Consider the following 17983-nt stretch of genomic DNA (forward strand, 5'->3'; position numbering starts at 1 on the left):
GTGAGGAAGAGAAAACAGCTGGCACAATTCCATCTCTGAAAGACTGAAGAATTAAATGACGTACTTAAATGTAGGGTGTCAGATCAGTATTTGTGTCTCAGAGGTAAGGACCATGTAAAAAAAAAGAAACAAATAAATCACACTGAATGTAAATTGATAATGGCTGGCTGTTATCATCCTGAGTTGGAGCACAACACTTCCAACAGTGCTCATAAAAATTTGATTTCTGAGATCTTTGAAATATACAGTCCAGTTAGTGGGTTTATAATGCACATATTGCCCTTGTATTTTTAGATCTTGTACCACTACTTAAGTCCTAATACATTTCACTTAGGTACTCTCTAAATCATGCAGTTATGTTGTTATACATGTTTTTTTTTATCATCAATTCAGTCTGCAAATTCAAAAGTTAGCACATGGATTTTGGTCTAGGTGCTCTGCAAATCTTTTATCAGAGAGCAAGAGTCCAAACTGTAGGATGGGTCTGGCTGATTAAGTTATCAAAAAAATAAAATTGTGGTTGAGGATTAACACCACCCACAGGTTTTTTGGTTGTTTTTTTTTTTTTACAAGGAGGGGAGGTGGCAACAGCGGAGGCCGCTAATATAATTAAGGCATCCATTGGTGCCAACTGTGTAGGCATAGCTTGTTGGGAGGAGGACTAGACAACACTCAAAAGTTATGGCAGATCTTGTCGAAGAACTAACATGGCCATTTTCAAAGGGGTCATCTTGAAGTCTCACCTCAAGATATCTAAATGAAAATGGGTTCTGCTGGCACCTGTTTTTTTTTTTTTTTTTTTTTTTAATTATCTTTGCATTTTTTTATTGCAATTTTTTCTTGAGTTCTTGAGTTTTGCAGTAATTTTCCTTTATATGGTTATTGTATATTTAATGTATGCACCAAAAAACAAACTGTTCAGTGTATAACAGTGTATAATTGCCATATTGAAATGGTTTTCAACAAGTCTACTGTTGTTTATATATATATATATATATATATATATATATATATATTAGAGAGAGAGAGAGAGAGAGAGAGAGAGAGAAAAGCCTCAACAACAGTCAAAAGTTGGTTTACAGTATTTATGTTAAACAGTGCTTTTTTTCTATGTAATATTTAAGTATTGTTCCACTGTTTACCATTGTGAGGAGGGTAACTAAACTAGTGCCCAACACAGTAATTTTTGCTGATGAAAGTTTGCCAATGTTGTTGTTGAAATAATGTTAGCCTATCTTTGTGCTGGCTGTTCATACTGTATAGTCATTAGTTATTATAATTATTATCTTTGTTGACACAAGACACAATCAAAAAGGCTACAAATCACATAAAGACATATACAGTGCACAAAGACATATACAGTACAATACAATAACACCAAGCCAAGGGGTTCTGGCTGGAAAATAAGGTTAACAAGGCTTCAATAGAAAATAAATCTAAGCGTCAACTCCAGTCAAGGGTGCTCAAGCATCTACTGCGAGGTCACAAAGGTTTCATATAATAGTACAGTCCTCATAGCTTAAGAGCTCTCCAAAGATTTAATAGAGTCCATACAGTCATGGAGTTCACTCTTGAATGCAGAAAATTATGGGTTTTTTTATGGTAACTACTGAATTTGCACTCGTGGTTGTGGCATTCAGCAAGTTAAAACATAAGCTTTATTATCAAAAATGTTACAAAAAAATCTTACATTTTCTTCGTACTGTATAGTATGCGTAGGAAGTAAAACAAAGCGCACATGTGGCCGCTGGCTCCGCCTCAGCCATGTGACAGTGTGCTGCTGGCTGAGTCAGCCGGCTCGTCATGCAGCGTCAGTCTGGAGTCGCACAATTATGAAAAAGCAACCTTCCGTTGGAGCTGCAGCCGAAGCGGATCTCTCCAACGTCCACCGGGCTTTCCTTCCAAGGCTAACCGAGAGCACCGCCGATAGATGGATAAAAGCCACGACACAGCTCTTCCTGAGTCTCAACGGTGAAGAGAATGGTACGTGTTCCTCTGTGAGCTTTCTCTGGGTTTTATACTGGTGTCAAATTGGCGCTGAGGATCGTCGTGACTGATCGGGGGTTTTGAGTGGCAGGTCCCCCCATGCATGCTGCCTCCTGCCTGTCAGGTACCCAGCCGAGCTCCCGCTGGCGTTTGCTGTGTTTGCTGAGTGTGTGGCCGTAGTGCTAAAACACTGTGACACGCACGTAATAAGTGAAGTGTACACGGTGACACATCGTCTAGCAAGAAAACCCCCAAATCACACACGGGCGTAACGTTAGCAGGCTAAATAGCTAGCTCGCTAGCGCTAAATGCTAGGTACTTAACCTAAGCTAACTAGCTGCAGTAGCTGGCTGATGTTAGCAGCGGTTTCTTCGAAGTGAGACAACGGAGACAGAGCGTCTCTTCACCAGACAAAAACAGATAAAAGAGTGCACTTCAGAGCGGCTGGCACTTGGTTGAGACACATTTCTACCAGCTGTCTCAGATGTCGGACAAGACTCGCTGTCATTGCCAGTAACAAGTCAATGCCACCTTGAGTGTCTGCCAAGTCCGCTGAATGCCTTTATTCCGCCAGCGCCGGGGAAAGTTAAGTGATGTTGAAACAGTGCATTTATTATCTCAGACTTTTGGTGGATCTCTGAACGCTCGCTCATGACTGTTTGTTATTTGGCGAGAGTTAATTGTTTTAGGCCTGCTGCAGACACTGCTAAAGAGTCGTCTCGACATTAGTGTTTGTGGAGTTGTAACTTTTCCCTTTTCCTCTTTGGGACGAGCACGGCCTCCTCTTTTCTCAAGGATTTCCTGTCTAGTCTGATCTGGTCTAGCAGCTCAGAGTGAATGGAGAGAAGATGACATGTAGCCGTGGTTGTGAGTCATTATTGACCAAACAGTGTTATTATAACAGTGTGTGAGAGCTGGCTAACACTGACAATATCAGCTTTCATCCACTACTTCTAACAATGCGACGGTAGTTAAGATTATTTCTAGATTTCTAGAAATTCGATTGTGGATTTAAAGAAAACAACAAAAAACTAGATGAAAAGACCTGTCAAATAACCGCCCTTCAAATCAATGCATCTCCAACAATGTTTAGTAATTTGCAGACCCACCACATGCTATTCTCTGATAATTTCATGTGTGATCCACACCTTGAAGGGGATTTTTAATGTGAGCCGAGTTATCCGAGTTAATCAACTTGAAACATTTAATAAAGAAGTTTCATGTTAAGAAATTTACTCTGTTACTCCGGTGCTGCTCATTGCAGAAGGGCTTCTTACTATTTTGGCAGATATGAAACCATGAATGGCCGTATCTGGAGCCAGTATTTAGTTTGTCCATTCTGGGCTACTATAGGAACATGGCTGTGTGAAACAAGGCGATTTCAGTGGAAAACGACCTGCTGCCAATGTAGATATAAACAGCTCAGTCTAAGGTAACAAAAACACCACAATCCTTATTTTGGGGTGATTTTACACCAAAGAAAACATACTGATTTTTATTATATATTACAGTTCTGCCAATATATCCCCATGTAATTGTACACATAGGACCTTTAATCTGCCAGTTATTCTCTCGATCAATTGATCTGTCAGTAAAATATCAGAAAATAGTGAAACATGCACTTTGTAATTTCCCAGACCCCAAGGTGCCAACTTCAAATGGTACATTTTATCCAACCAACTATCCAAAAATCCCAAACTATTCAGATTATTATCATGTTTGGCAAAGACAGACATTGCATAGTCACATCAAGAGGCATTAATCCAGAAAATGTTTGAGTTTTTTAGCTTAATATATATTTATAAATGATATCTGATATCACAATACGGGTCGTGATCTATGTCCTTTATTTGCTGAGATGCTAGAGCAGCTGGTGCCTGTGTTTTGCTTCAGTGCAAAGCTGTCTTATTTCCCACAGTGCCGGCCTGAGCCGGTCACATGCATCAGCTTTTATAAGAGACAACCCTGTGCTGCTGCTCTTAGCAGTCTGATAGTCTGATAGCAGTCTAATGAGCTAATGCTGATCAGACGATGCTTGTCTGGTTCATCAGAGCAGTCAGCATGATTTGATCTATATCACCAATCTGTAATACGGCTTTATGATTGCAGGTCACAGTCTCTTATGTAATGGTGGATGGTTGAACTGGTCATCAGCTTCAGTGCTCTGTGAGCTTGTAGAAAATGGTCTTGCATCATTTGTTGTACCACAGAATAGCTTCTAGCACTACAAGTAGTGTGTGTGAGTTTTTGTGTACTGAGTGTGAGTGTGTATGTGACGGCTTGCCGTGTTTCAGCCTGCAGAGTGACTGCACCATGCCTCTCTGAGCTCTGTTATCTCACTCTTTAATCCATTTGCTCCCCACACACACACAAACACACAAGCCCATTTGAAGATGACTGATAAAAGTTTTTCCAGCCGCTCTGTACTGGGTTTTCAAAACAAAAAAGGTCACAGTCTCAGTTATTTGATTTTTATGAATGTAGTGCTCTCCTGGACACCCCCCACCACCACCACACACACACACACACACACACACACACACACACACACACACACACGAGCACACACACACACACACACACACACACTGCATGCTCTCTCGCTGCAGAGCTGTAGCTCCCGGTCAGACACGCAGCTGACTTGCATGCGTTTAAAGAGCACTGGAGGAAGTACCAGCTTCCTATATGCCTTGCTTTGCATGTGTTGTATAATTCATACAGGAGAAGAATAAAATGTTATGTTGTTCCTTTCTTTGTTGCTAGTTTAGCAGCATTAACTTGCCCTGATGTCCTGTCCTGAGATGGATTTAACCCGGGTTTTCATAGGCTCACATAACCATGAGCACCAGATGTTGAGAAGACTAGCCATCACATGCTTTGCATTATACTAGGTTATACAGCTGCTCGGAGGTAGGACTCAGGGTGGCATGCCAGCATGGTATCAGCTCGTGCTGTGTAGCCTTTCAGAGCTATGCCCAGGGGGCACAAGGGTGAGAGCTGGAGAGCTGTCACACTTCAGTCTCATGACTGTATGAACTAACTTTACTTCCTTCCAGGAAGCCTATCTGGAGGTTATAATGGGATAACAGGAATGTGTTGTCAAGATTTTCACTTTCTATGCATAAATTCAGTGTTTATTAATTTAGTGTATTTTAATACATACATGTAAGGGGATATGGATACAAATATGCAGAGTGATATGCTTTAGAGAAAAATATTGTAAGTTATACTTTCTTATTTAAATGTGTGATATCTCAAGAACACCCTGAGGGAATTTACAAAAAATTGTCACAAATGTCCACTTGGATGAAAGAGTGAACTGATCAGAAACTTGGTCGTCATATCAATTCAAGAATTCTTACACTAATTATGATAGAAATTTGCACATGTCTAATAAAATGATCAAGTGAAGACATTTTATATCCAAACAATCAAAATTCATCTTCACTGTGACATCATAATATTTGACAAAAACACTTTTCTGTACATTACTTATTTGGTCAGGTACTGAATTGTTGAGACAAGTCTTGGGTGTCCACCTTGAAACTGCACTGATTGTATCGTAGCTCTTCTGTGTGTGTGTGTGGGGGGGGGGGTTACATCCTTGTAGACATGGATGTAAACTGTAACTGCACCTTGAATGGTTCTCAAAGGAAGTCAACTGTGAGGCGGTAATTCTAGTTTATGTTTTGAGTGGACCCCAGGAAGAGTAGCTGATTTTCTGCATAAACTAATGGGGATCTTAACAAAATCCTATTTCCTAAACACCTAAGATTTGGCAAAGATTACAAGTTGATAATGCTTTTCTGTGTCAAACTGTCTCATAATATGATATATATTGTATTTTAATGGATCCAATTTAAAGGTTTTTTTTGATCCTGCTGTAGAGTAGAAGAGTAATATACAACATAAAACAGACGGAAAAAAAACGAAAATCAAATGTCCGGAGAACAGACCGAAGAGCTAGTCCCTTTCTAGGATCATCTTCCATTGTTTGAATATTTTGGATTTTGTTTATTTAAATGTCAAAGTGCAATTATTTTGTCCATAAAATCATTGAAAGATCATAATAAACAATTGTGATTTCAGTATTGTTAAAAAATAGTTGTGATTATCATTTTGGCCAAAATCTCAACTGATTGCACTTCCAAAATGTATGATGCCAGCTGTGTCTATATCTGTGGGTCCTGTGGTACAACTGCCGCTCTCCTGTGATGTGACTTAATGCAAAGAGAAACAGCAGTGAGGAATCAAGGTTATGGTGGGGAAAAACTTTATGACAGGAGCCTCGGCTCACTGTACCGTGGAGGATGCCCTTGTTCTGCGTCCATGCTTATAGCCATATACCAGTGCCTCAGATGTGATTGTTGTCAGAAAAATCTATAATAATAATCAAATATTTATCAGAAATGTGAGGCAGTTGGACAATTTTGTTGCTTAACATTATTTAATTTTTAAATACTAACTCCAAACCTTATTGCTTCAAACCCAAACCTTATTTCTCTGAGAAACTCTCTTCTCTTTGGCTAGTGCTGACACCAAAGTGCTGACCCCATATCCTCCACTTTCTAAATGGGTAATAGAATTGCCAAGCCAGATGTTATCTCAGCCCGTATTACGTCATGCAGGGCCAGAGGAATGATGGGTCGACCAGCCAGCCTTGTTACATTGTTGGGAAAAAGAAGAAGGAGGGGGAAGGAAGAGCTTAGTTGGCAAGGTTGCTGTGAATGTGTGTGTGTGCGTGTGTGTGCACGCACATTTGTGTGAGTTTTGGAAGATAGACGGAGAAAGCGACAGTATGTGATCAGATATGTGTCTCCCATACAAAAATATTCACTTCCATGTCTGTTTTTTTGCAGATGAATATGACCACATACACACACACACACACACACACACACACACACGGTTGTCCATAAACAAAAGTCAGCAGCCTACATTGTTGAACCCAGAGGGATGGAAAGGTGCTGGGTTATATTTCCTACAGGAACAAAGTAATCATAAAAGCTGGAGCTCTGAGAGGAAGAGGGAGGGAGCGAGGAAGTGGGAGAGTGAGAGTGTGTGTGTGTGTGATTTTGGCAGTGGCTCTGATGTGTTCGAGTCTTTTGTTGCCTGACATTCTCAGGTACCATGGTTACAGGTTAGTGGAGTACAGTCCTGCTTCATCTGTCTCATTAACACGTTGTTAGATCAAGATGTCTCCAGCGTTGTTGTTAAAAGCATTCTTCCACAGCACAGACACTGATTAGGTCATTGGAGGCGCTGAGGAGTCAGTGACCGGCAGTATGTACAAGGCAGTAGAGCTTTGATTCTCTGCTCGGACCCGATTAGGCCTGACGCGACCTGGGCTTCCCGCAGACTTGAATGGGGTCAGGTTCTTGTCAAATTAACGTTTATTTGTTTAATTTTTTTGAAAATAAACTGTTGTGAATTGTCTCATTCTTAAATGGCACTTTGGCAGGAGTTTTAATGGACTGAATCACGAGGGAAAGAGAGAGAAAGAGGGTGGAGAGAGAGGGAAAGTGACAAACATGTAGAGGAGAGAGCGAGAGAGAGCGAGAGCGCAGGCGAGAGAGGGATGGAAAAGGAGAGGGAGAGAGAGAAAGAGGGGCTGCAAGGCGATTTGGTTGTCAGTTTTTGCTTCTCCCTCCCCAGCAGTAGAAGAGATGTGCATAACACGCAGTGGAGAATGGTGATCTACGCACTGCATTGCCATCGCCGTGCATACTAGATGCACCAAAGGGTGCTGCCTGCTTTTCAGAACCTGTCACACACAAGATGACAGACTAACAGAAGGAAGAGGAGAAGGAGAAGTGGTGCGAGGAAACACTCCACCCTTAGATTGTATTGCATGTTTTAATATTAAGAAAATATTTATTTTAAAATATATTAAATGTAATATACTATAAGCCTATTTTTACAGTACAAATTCAGGTTCTTAATTGGACTCAGCCCCAAAACTGCTGCTGTGAGTTGGGCACGGGTCAGGCTTGGACAGAAACTGCAGGTTCATGCAGAGTCGGGCCTGATTTTTTGGGCCTACAAGAGCTCAGAGCTCTACAAGGCAGTGCGTGATACTGACATCACAACAACAACATAACTCACAAATGTTAAACAGGCTACAGAGTAAAATTAATGAACACATTTGCAGCTCATAAGATTGGTAGCTAAGGGTAATTAAGGTAAGAATCAAGCAACAAGTATTGCTATTAGCACACGCTAATTGGCACTCCACAATCAAACCTACCACTTAACATTACTGGATGAAGCATCGTTGTCCTGCTTTGACACGGGCTGGATCCTAATAACATGCTTTATACCAGTAAAGTTAACACTAAAAATCTTCATACTTTATTGTTGACTGTAATGACAGTATAGAAATCAATGTAATGTACCACTTTTGGGGTTGACAGGAAATGATCATGTACAAGAGGTGCAGACACAATGCAATTCAATCCAATTTCGAATACAGAACCTTAAAGGAATAGTTTAAGATCATTAGCCATATCGCAATAAATGTAACATTTCAGACGTCAACTGCTAGCAAGAATTTCACAAAACAGTTTTTGGTCTAATAATTTGAACACAGCGAATAACATTATTTGTTAACATGGAACTAATGTTGAACGACGGTTGTATGATTTCAGAATTGGTCATTGTCAAGTGGTTTCAGCTACAAAACTGTATAATATTCAAAACTGTGCAATATGCAATACTGACTTGAAGCCCTCTACACTTTTCAGTTTGCCTTTGTTAATTTTGATTGCTAGAATCAAAGCAAAACTTGTTTAATGTATTTGTAGTAGAAAAAAAATTAAAATAATAAATTGAGTTTGGTGTGAAAAATCTGAGATTTTACTTTTAGGGCATATCACCCAGCCGTAGCTAAAACCTTACTATTTAAAATGTATAGGGTTTGGTAAACCCAAAAAACCCATCTGTTTTCATTCCTTTAAGGGTCATTGTAACAGATAATAATACCAGCAGTGTGTAGTACCATATACCTACATAAATGTGATATTTTCTGTTATTGTTTTGTGAAAATCTCATACCTTGCAACCCTAGAGCAGTGTGCAAATGCATGCACTTGCCAAGGTGCACTACTTGTTACCAAGAGTTTTACTTAGTAAAGTTTTAGGAAAAATGCATGTGACTGGGAAATAAAGCGCATGCATACGATGGATTACAATGCACGAGTTGACATGTAGGCCAACAAGAAAAACTTAAATAGTTTTCTTCACAAATTCAATATAACATGGTGTGAGTAATTGATATACAAATGACCACTTTAATGGGTGAGGTATTTCTTAAAAGCAACCTTTGTTGACATTTGCCACGTGTGTTTGATGTCATTATTCCCTCAATTTATACACTGTTTCCACTAGAACTCTGAGAAGAAACAAGTGTAATCTATCAGGGTTATTTTGTGTGGACACACCCAGTGTACAAATTTCCCATACAGGAGAGTCAATATGAACATCAAAACCACTGCCATACGTAGGTATGTGAAGCCATGTTTTGGGTCAGTTTTACTTTAGTTAAATACAAAAAGTACACAGGATTAACATTAGTTTGCTGCTCTCGATTTGATCTGGATTACGTTTGTTTTAGTGCTGCTCTCTTGAAAATGAGTTCAAAATAAAGGAGGCCGCTTAAAGTGTTAGGGCAGGGCCTGTGTTGTTTGGAGAGGTTTTGTGTGCATGAATCACAGTTGGTGGTGTGTCCTCAGTAGGCAACTAAGGTATATATCATTGAGGCCTCTGCCCATCCACTAATCCTCTCCCACACCCCCGCCTCCCTCGTCTTTCTCCCCAGCCTAAGTATAATATCTAGTTGGTCTCAGACACATTCATCTGCCCCCTGAGTGGCTTCTTACAGATTAACCGTGGATGGAGTTTGAAAGCTGCAACCTCTCAGTGATCACTCAGCTTTTAACTCGGGCCGGATCTGTATGGTAACAGCATCGCTGTAGACTTTGAGACCTGTATGGAAATTTCTCTTGAGAGACGAAGACGGAGAGAAGTAAAGTGATTTTGTCGCTGATGATCCAGAGCTCAGGGGAGGCTGTGGTGACTGTGGTTTGTCCAGGAGATGCATGAAGGAGCCTTGGCATGTTCCTGTACAAAGCCCTTAAACACAGAGATGAAGAGGAGTACATCCAGGTACACACTCAGTGGCTCAGTGTCACTGGTCAAGCGGCTGGCTGACCGGTTTGTTTAGATGTTTCTGTAAAACCGCCATTTGTTGTCGGCAGCATAGAACCTGAGGCACTATGGATGGGACTCTTGCACCAGAGATAAGCAGCTTTTGGGAAAGATAGATTCATTGACTGAAGTTTAGACATAGAGCTTTGGCGGAGGGGCACAACTACTTTATGTTAAGTCACTTCTGTTTCTACACAGTATATGTGCAACTAAATAGAAACATTTACTGCTGAGGATCATTTGCTCCAGCAGAAAATGACTTGCTGGTAACTGCCTGGTTAGCAACATTTCCATCCCAGGTTGTTGAAATACTATTGTTTGAGTTTCAGAAATAGTTGAAACGCTTTGGTGTAAAGCAGGTGACGGTGCTTGCAGGTTTCCCTCTTTGTGCTGGGAAGGATTAATGGTGCTAATCGCTCTGAGCTGTACTGGGGGAACAATAAGGCATGTGGCATTTAATTGAAAATTCCTGCGATATAAATCCTTGTTTTAAAGGAATAGTGATACAGAATGAGATAGTTTTATTGCAGTTTGGTAGGCACTTGTGGCTGGTGTGCCTCCTGAACTCAAGTTGTCCTAATTTTGTATAGTAAATTTGTATTTTTTTATTTATTAAAACATCTAATCTCTTTTATTTTCATAGAGTAAATCCTGGATTAAAGGGTTATAAGCCCCCTTTTAGGATGTTCTGTTATTTTCTGAGAAAATTTCTCTAACTAAAGTAAAACAGACAGCTTACCACTTTTGATTCATCCCCGTGTTCTTTTTTCCTTGTCTTTGAGAAACTACAGTGGATATAATGTCAACATTGTTTGTACAAGCACTCAATAAATTGCTACACAGAGAAGCATTGTTTTCCACATCCACAGGGGACAGTTTTCTTAGCAGCTTGAATTCTTTAAATGCAAACATAATAAAGCCATAAACACAAACCAGGAACATCAACTGCTGTCCGCTGCTTGCAACATGCATCTGTTTCTCTTTTGTTTACAGTCCCAGAAACCCTGGATAGAAAGCACTTTCACCAAGCGGGAATGTGTCTACATACTTCCAGTGTCAAAGGACCCCCACAGGTATGTGCTGAGACGTACTGTAGTGTGCCTTGTGGTGATTGCCATGGAAACGGTGTAATTGCATGGTGTGTGTTAAAGAAGGCCCAAACCCTAACCACTACTCTCCAAGGAGTAAATGAGTCTGTTTCCACATAATTTTGATGTTTATGTCTGTCACTATTATTACAGTGTTAAGTGAGGGGGGAAGACCAGTGATGAACCTGTGCATCAGCTTCTTAGGGAAGGATTTTTTTTTGTTTATTTGGGTATTCATAACAGGGCCATACATTCATGACACTATCATGAAAAAGTTTAAGTATAAGTTTAAGACAAAGAATGACAATATTTTAACACAGATTCAGTTTTTTGAGTGTCCTGAAGTTTGTTAATTATATCAATCATAGTGTTAGTCTCAGAACAGTTAAAAGGACAACTCGCAAAACAACTGGTAATATTTCAACTCCTTTAAGTGTAATACATTTCACGCTTCAAAGGTGGTCACTCCCTTTTCCACTTATTCATTCTAGCCTTTCTCGCTAAAACATACACAATAAAACTGTCTATAACTGGCATTTATTTGCTTTATGTAATGTGGCATCTGTCATTCCTATCAATGAATCCAGCTTCATTTTGGCAGCTTGAGCTTCGGACAAAAATTCAGATATATTCCTCTAAAATGGCTGAATTTCTGGGCATGATTATAGAGAGTGGAACAAAGTGCCCTGATATGCTTTTCATTTATTACAGGTACGACATACCTCAAGGTATCTTGTGTAATCTGTATTTTGTACAATGAGGTCTATGGATAACCTTCAACTGGTTTAATATGTGTCTAACATTTATAGAGCATTTATTAATATTGCCAAGAAACTCCTCCCAAACTTCCTGTTATTTTGTTAGAGAATTCTCTCTCCCATACCTTTATGATATTATTTGTGCTCATATAACCTTTTTTGCCATTGTAATACAATGAAAGGAGGTTGGTTCTCTGGTTTTCATGGGCTGGTTCCTTCAATGACTGAATAAAGGTCTTTTCAAATTCATGGATGTACCTCCTAGTGAACGCCTTGACTTGTAAGTAAATGAAGAAGTCAGAGGAGAATATTTCATACCTCTGCCGACTTTGAGTAAATGACCCGAAATTGTTGTCAAAAACCTGTATGGTGACCTGACCTCTCTGTTTCAATTGAGTGAAAAACCTATTCTAGGCTGTTTTGAGTTATATAGTATCAAACAATTTTGTTTTTTGTTGGTAGCCTGTGTATGTTAAAGGTTTCCAGCATGTTTAATAAAAGTGGAATTAATTGTCTTTGGTTTAGCTAAATATGTAAGTATATTGTTGGCATATAGCCCAGATTTGTTGGGGTCGTCCTGCAGTAATGATGGAGATTATCTCAGTGTTCTGCCTTATACTGGTGGCATGTTGTAACACAGCTATTGCAAATAAATAAGGGAACAGAGGGCATCCCTGGTCCCATGGTGTAATGCAAAAAGAGTTGACAATGCCTGATTGTAAAGGGATGGATTCTTTATTTACTAATTTACTATCAGTCTGCTATTTTGGAAGTTTGAATTTCATCATTTTGATGACTTATTAGATCTAATGAAATCTGGATGTCATTTTAATAACTTATTTTCCTGTGTACTGTTATGTAAAAAAAAAAAACCCTGATGATTTATTGTGTGTGTAATGTGAAGTGGGATTTTCCTGCAGACTTACTGGAATCTTACAAGGCAGTGTTAAAATTGTTTGGAAGGCCTCTTATTGGTCTGGCATGCAGCCCATCCATTCACAATGTACCATGTGCATGAGAGGCACACACGGAATAGCTCAATTAAAGTTACAGCAGCTGTTTTAAAAGTCATAGAAACAGACAATGAAACAAAATGTAGAATTCTGCTTTTTCCCACTGTCATGTGTATTTACTATTTAACCACCTCCTTTGTGTGTAAGCCATTTCTGTTTTTAGTTATACTTTCAAGAGGTTGTATTCCATCTTTTCGTCTCGTGAACTCGCAATGATACTGGGTTACTCTTTTCTTTGTGTTTTCTTTTGCATCAATAATTTGCTAAGTACGTGCTGCTGCTGCTCGAAGATGTTTCAGTGGTGTTAGGGGACATAGGCCCACTTAATGTTGGGCCAAAGGCCTGCATGTGAGTGTGATCAAAGTGAGAGTCCCCTTGGCAGGTTTCACAATGCTCTCTTGGGTAAAGGCCAATGGAACTGGGCTGCCTGCCCAGCAGACAGATAACCTTCCTTAATGTCCTCACACTTTGACTACCAAGAGCTTCATTCTCACTAGGAGAGATCCCACCATTTTTAGTGTCTTTGTAAATATACTGTTAGTAGTTCGTATTTATTTCAATTGAAATCAGTAATTATATTGCTGTGAAATTCCTTCCAGATGCCTTCCAGGATGCCAGATTTGCCAACAGCTAGTACGGTAAGTATTTGTTTGGTCTTTGTTCCCCTCGGTCTTTGTTACCTGACAGGATTATCCTAAGAGAATACAGTTACTTTACAGCAGAAAAGGCCTGCAGGCAAATTCTTTTACAGTGTAATTCCACTGAAGAGTAGCTCAGGAAACCATTAACCTGCAGGCTTTATGTGTCAGGATACTCATTCTCACCTAAGGCGTAAAGGAGGTGTAAAACAATGTTAATAATGATACATTGGTTAGGCACATTAAAGGAAGAATTCTTCTAAGTCTGTCAAACCTTGTCACCATGGTTGTTTGTTTGGATGAAAGTTTTATTTTGTTCTGTATATTGTAGTGTTGGAATATATTATGAGGAGGAAAATCAGGATTTGGATGTTTTGGATGTTAATGTTGAGCCCCCAAGCGCATGTCACATCTGTAGTTTGTGGTGATGGGGGGAAAAAAAACTTTTTCAAATTCTTACCAATTCTTGAAAGAATTTCACAGAGAGGTTGACAAGAACCATGTTCTCATTTCAAGCAAGTGACTGTCGATTTTGTCAGCTGAAATAAGAACAATTACTAGCTGATTAAACTAAAGTTAGGTTGATGAGTTGGCTGAAAATGTCATCTCCAATTGACTTTTTGATGTTTTCAGTGGAGAACCATGTAAAATGGTAAATTATGATCTGTACTTGATGGCTACATACGTGACAGTGTAGTAATAGACAAGCTAGAGCTGCATGTCCCAGACAAAAAGTTATTTTTGATCAATTTCCCCTCAATATTCCCTATACTACAGCTATTATAAATGCATCATAATTTAACTGTGTTATTGTAAGTATTCTATTTTATGTTCTGTGTTCTTCAACATTACAGCTACTAAGCGTAGAATTAAACATGGGTATTATTTTATCAATTAAAAGTGATTTTGTTCACCTTCAAGATGCTGCTGTGGGCGGCTGGTGCGGCAGCATGTTGGCTTTACAGCCAGCTTGGCCACGAAGTACTCGGACGTGAAGTTGGGTGAAAACCCCAACCTGTCCATGCCAGAGCTGGAGGAGTGGTCGGTGGAAAAACACACAGAGGCGAGCCCCACTGACGCCTATGGTGTCATCAATTTCCAGGGAGGGTCTCACTCGTACAGAGCCAAGGTGAGGGCAAATTCTTCTCTGCTGGAGGGTATGCTGTTCACGTCAAAAGACAGCATATGAGTCTTTTGTCTAGCAACAACTGTGATTATGGATTGTAGAAACATGGTCTTACACAGCATTTTAAGGTGTTTTCTTCAATGTAGATGTATGCAGTGCAGTCCCATTGTCAACATTTATTTATATACATTTATGCCTGTTTATAATTGGCAGGATTTCTCAAATTACTTCAAAAATCATAAATAAAAATAAGTTGGTATGCCATGGCTAACCAACTAACAAAAAAATGGAAAAAGGAAAATGAAAGGATCATGATAGAATCTATCCGAACTCTTTATTACTGGTTATTATTAATTATAGATAGATAGATAGATAGATAGATAGATAGATAGATAGATAGATACTTAATTGATCCTCGCAGGGAAATTCATGTATCCAGCAGCTCAAAAAACACATAACAGGTAATAAAAAAAATAAAATCAGAGATTATAAAACAAAACAAAACAAAACAAAACACAAGATCAAGTTAAGAGCAGAATACATCATAAAAAGCAGCACAATTATTGCACTCGACCCAGTGCTGATGGGGATGGGGGGCTTCTGGAGTGGTTATAATCTAGTGATCTGATGATGAATTGACCAATCAATTAATAACAGGGTTCTCACGAGAAACCTGGAAAAGTAAATGGATTTCTAAATCTAATTTTCCAAGCTGCAGATGTCGTAGTATAAATAAAATCCTTTAAATTGTGGAAAAATCATGGATTTTATTTTGTTAAATGGAATTATTACATTAATCTTCAGTAGATAACCTTTAATGTAATTGAACATGACAACAAATTCAACAACAACAACAGCTTTTTAGCCGATGTAGCTCAAATATGTGTCCAAATGGATGTTTTGTTTACTATATACATAAATTATATTTCTGTCCAGAAACGTATAGTTGTAATTGGTCAGGTAAATTTTATTATGGCTCCTTCAAAAGTCATGGAAAAGTTTAGAATTTCTCCCATTGTAGTATTTTTTCAGCCAAACATTTGCTGGATCCATCTTCTTAGATGTGATGTTAAGCTGTTTTATGTGCTCATGTGAATGTGCTTTTCCTGTGTCTGTGCAAAACGTGGGCAGTATGTGCGTTTGTCCCACGACTCACGGCCAGAGAGCATCCTGCGGCTGATGCTGAAGGAGTGGCATATGGAGCTTCCTAAGATCCTCATCTCTGTCCATGGAGGAGTTCAGAACTTTGAGCTGCACCCACGCATCAAGCAAGTGGTGGGCAAGGGCCTCATCAAGGCTGCGGTCACCACCGGGGCCTGGATCCTCACCGGAGGGGTCAACACAGGTTTGTTGTCAGAGAAATATTTTAGTTGTGACTGACAAAAAACAAACAAACAAACAAGAAAGGGATACATATTAGGGTCTTGGGAAAATAATGCAGCAAACAGAGAATGCTAAACTGCCTTCTGAATGTAATTAAGAATTGGTATCATTGTCATTGAATAGATATAGCAGCTGAATAACTCTTACTTTCCGCCTTGGCTTCTTTACATATTCTCTAAATGAACACATATATTGTACTCAGACCTGCACAAACACACAGCCACCATCAGTGTGTGATGCGCTGATGTAGCAGAAGTTGTAATACTGGGCTCTAAGCGTGTCATTTGGCTGTGTGTCGTGGCCGAGGTGTGTCTGCAGCCACAGCGCGATGTTAAGATGGTGTGGTCTGATCATAGTGTTTAAATCATTACTCACAGGGTCAATTACCCAGACCAGTGATTACTTTTAATGCTTCTGGCACCCTGACCAGTTGGGATGGTCTCCTGCATCACAAATTACTGCTGAATCCATGAGATCCATTAGCTGAGGATTGTGGTTCACAAACAACCCAAAGACTAATGTCCTTGTTGTGGACTTGCCCTTCATGCGGCATTTTGGTCACAGAAGCTTGGATGTTTTTGCTATTATCTTTTCACATGCATGGATAATGGCATCGACACTAACTAGTGCACTTTTACTGGTCACTTATACTGGTTTATATGGAAATATATGCATGTTAAGGGGAATTTTAAGTGAGGTATGGCCAAAGAGAAAGGGCCACTAAAACGCTGAGGTTGTTATTCTAACTGTCTGACAACATTATGGAAAGGATCCCTACAGAAATTGGCCTTTTTTGTTAAAACAGAGGTGAGGGACTCAAGTCAAATGACTTGCCTTCAGTCAGGCTAACATCACAAATTTTAGGACTTGAGACTTGCTGGAATAACACTGAGAAAGACTCAGCTTGACTTTGGCATGGTATTTATGATTTAGACTTCAGACAGATTAATTGAAATGACTTTTTTTTTATATTTGCATTTTGCTAGACATTGCAAGGTTACATTTTGTTTTTGAAACATGATTGGGCGACTACTACTGCAGTGCATGCAAACCTGGCAACCAACGAGACACAGGCCAATGCACGAGGCAGCTATCGTGGAGGGGGCTAGTCGAAAAAATAGTAGATTTTGGATTCAAGGATTATGTTGTCAATGATGGTAGTAAAAAGAGAACAGTCAAATTCAACATCGTGACACGAGCACTACAACGTCCAACTCACTTTGTCTTTTTAAGAACTTGTTAGCTTATTTAATCATCATAATTTCGTATGACTTGTCTTGTGAGTTTCTTAACCCAGAGCAATTATTTGACATTTCTCGCTTGACTTACAGCAGAGACTCGACTTGACTTGCTGATTCTTACCACAGTTACTTGAGACTTAAAACGTTAAGACTTGAGACACTGCTTGTTACTTGCACATGTGTGACTTAGCCCCACTTCTACTTGAAAGCCCCCAAAGCAACCAGACGCCATTTAAATATATCATCATACAACACACTTAATTCCAAAACATTAAAAAAAGACAAAATATAACCCACAAAAACTGTCTTGGTTCATCTTTCCACTGTTCAGCAATCACCAACGCTGGTTCGGTCAAATTAAACCCTTACTTTCTCACTTAAAAAAAACATGCTGGCTCTATAACACGCTATCCCCCCCCCCCCCCCCCCCACCCCCCTCAACCCCCCTCCCCACCCCCCCTGCTTATGTGATTACCAACCTCCCTTTTGCTCCTTGTCCAATAATTTAAAAAAAATCAACAACAATGTTTTCAATAAAAACCCTAC

General features: G+C 39.5%; 1 protein-coding gene across 5 annotated transcripts in view; it reads left to right on the forward strand.

The window, feature by feature from the left end:
* The first annotated feature begins 1833 nt into the window (after positions 1 to 1833).
* Positions 1834 to 17983, forward strand: part of trpm7 (transient receptor potential cation channel, subfamily M, member 7) — a 62697-nt gene continuing 46547 nt past the window's right edge. For 4 of the 5 annotated variants that reach the window (XM_042512780.1, XM_042512971.1, XM_042512817.1 and 1 more), the window contains exons 1-5: positions 10019 to 10148; positions 11184 to 11263; positions 13649 to 13687; positions 14609 to 14816; positions 15945 to 16158. In XM_042512780.1, coding sequence (XP_042368714.1) covers positions 10098 to 10148; positions 11184 to 11263; positions 13649 to 13687; positions 14609 to 14816; positions 15945 to 16158 — 592 coding nt within the window. In that variant the 5' untranslated portion in view covers positions 10019 to 10097. Of the gene's footprint in view, positions 1984 to 10018; positions 10149 to 11183; positions 11264 to 13648; positions 13688 to 14608; positions 14817 to 15944; positions 16159 to 17983 lie in introns of those variants that run through there. The other variant, XM_042512896.1, reaches the window with a different exon arrangement.

Source organism: Plectropomus leopardus, chromosome 1 (assembly GCF_008729295.1).
Source record: "Plectropomus leopardus isolate mb chromosome 1, YSFRI_Pleo_2.0, whole genome shotgun sequence".
In the NCBI taxonomy this organism is placed as follows: Eukaryota; Metazoa; Chordata; class Actinopteri; order Perciformes; family Serranidae; genus Plectropomus; species Plectropomus leopardus.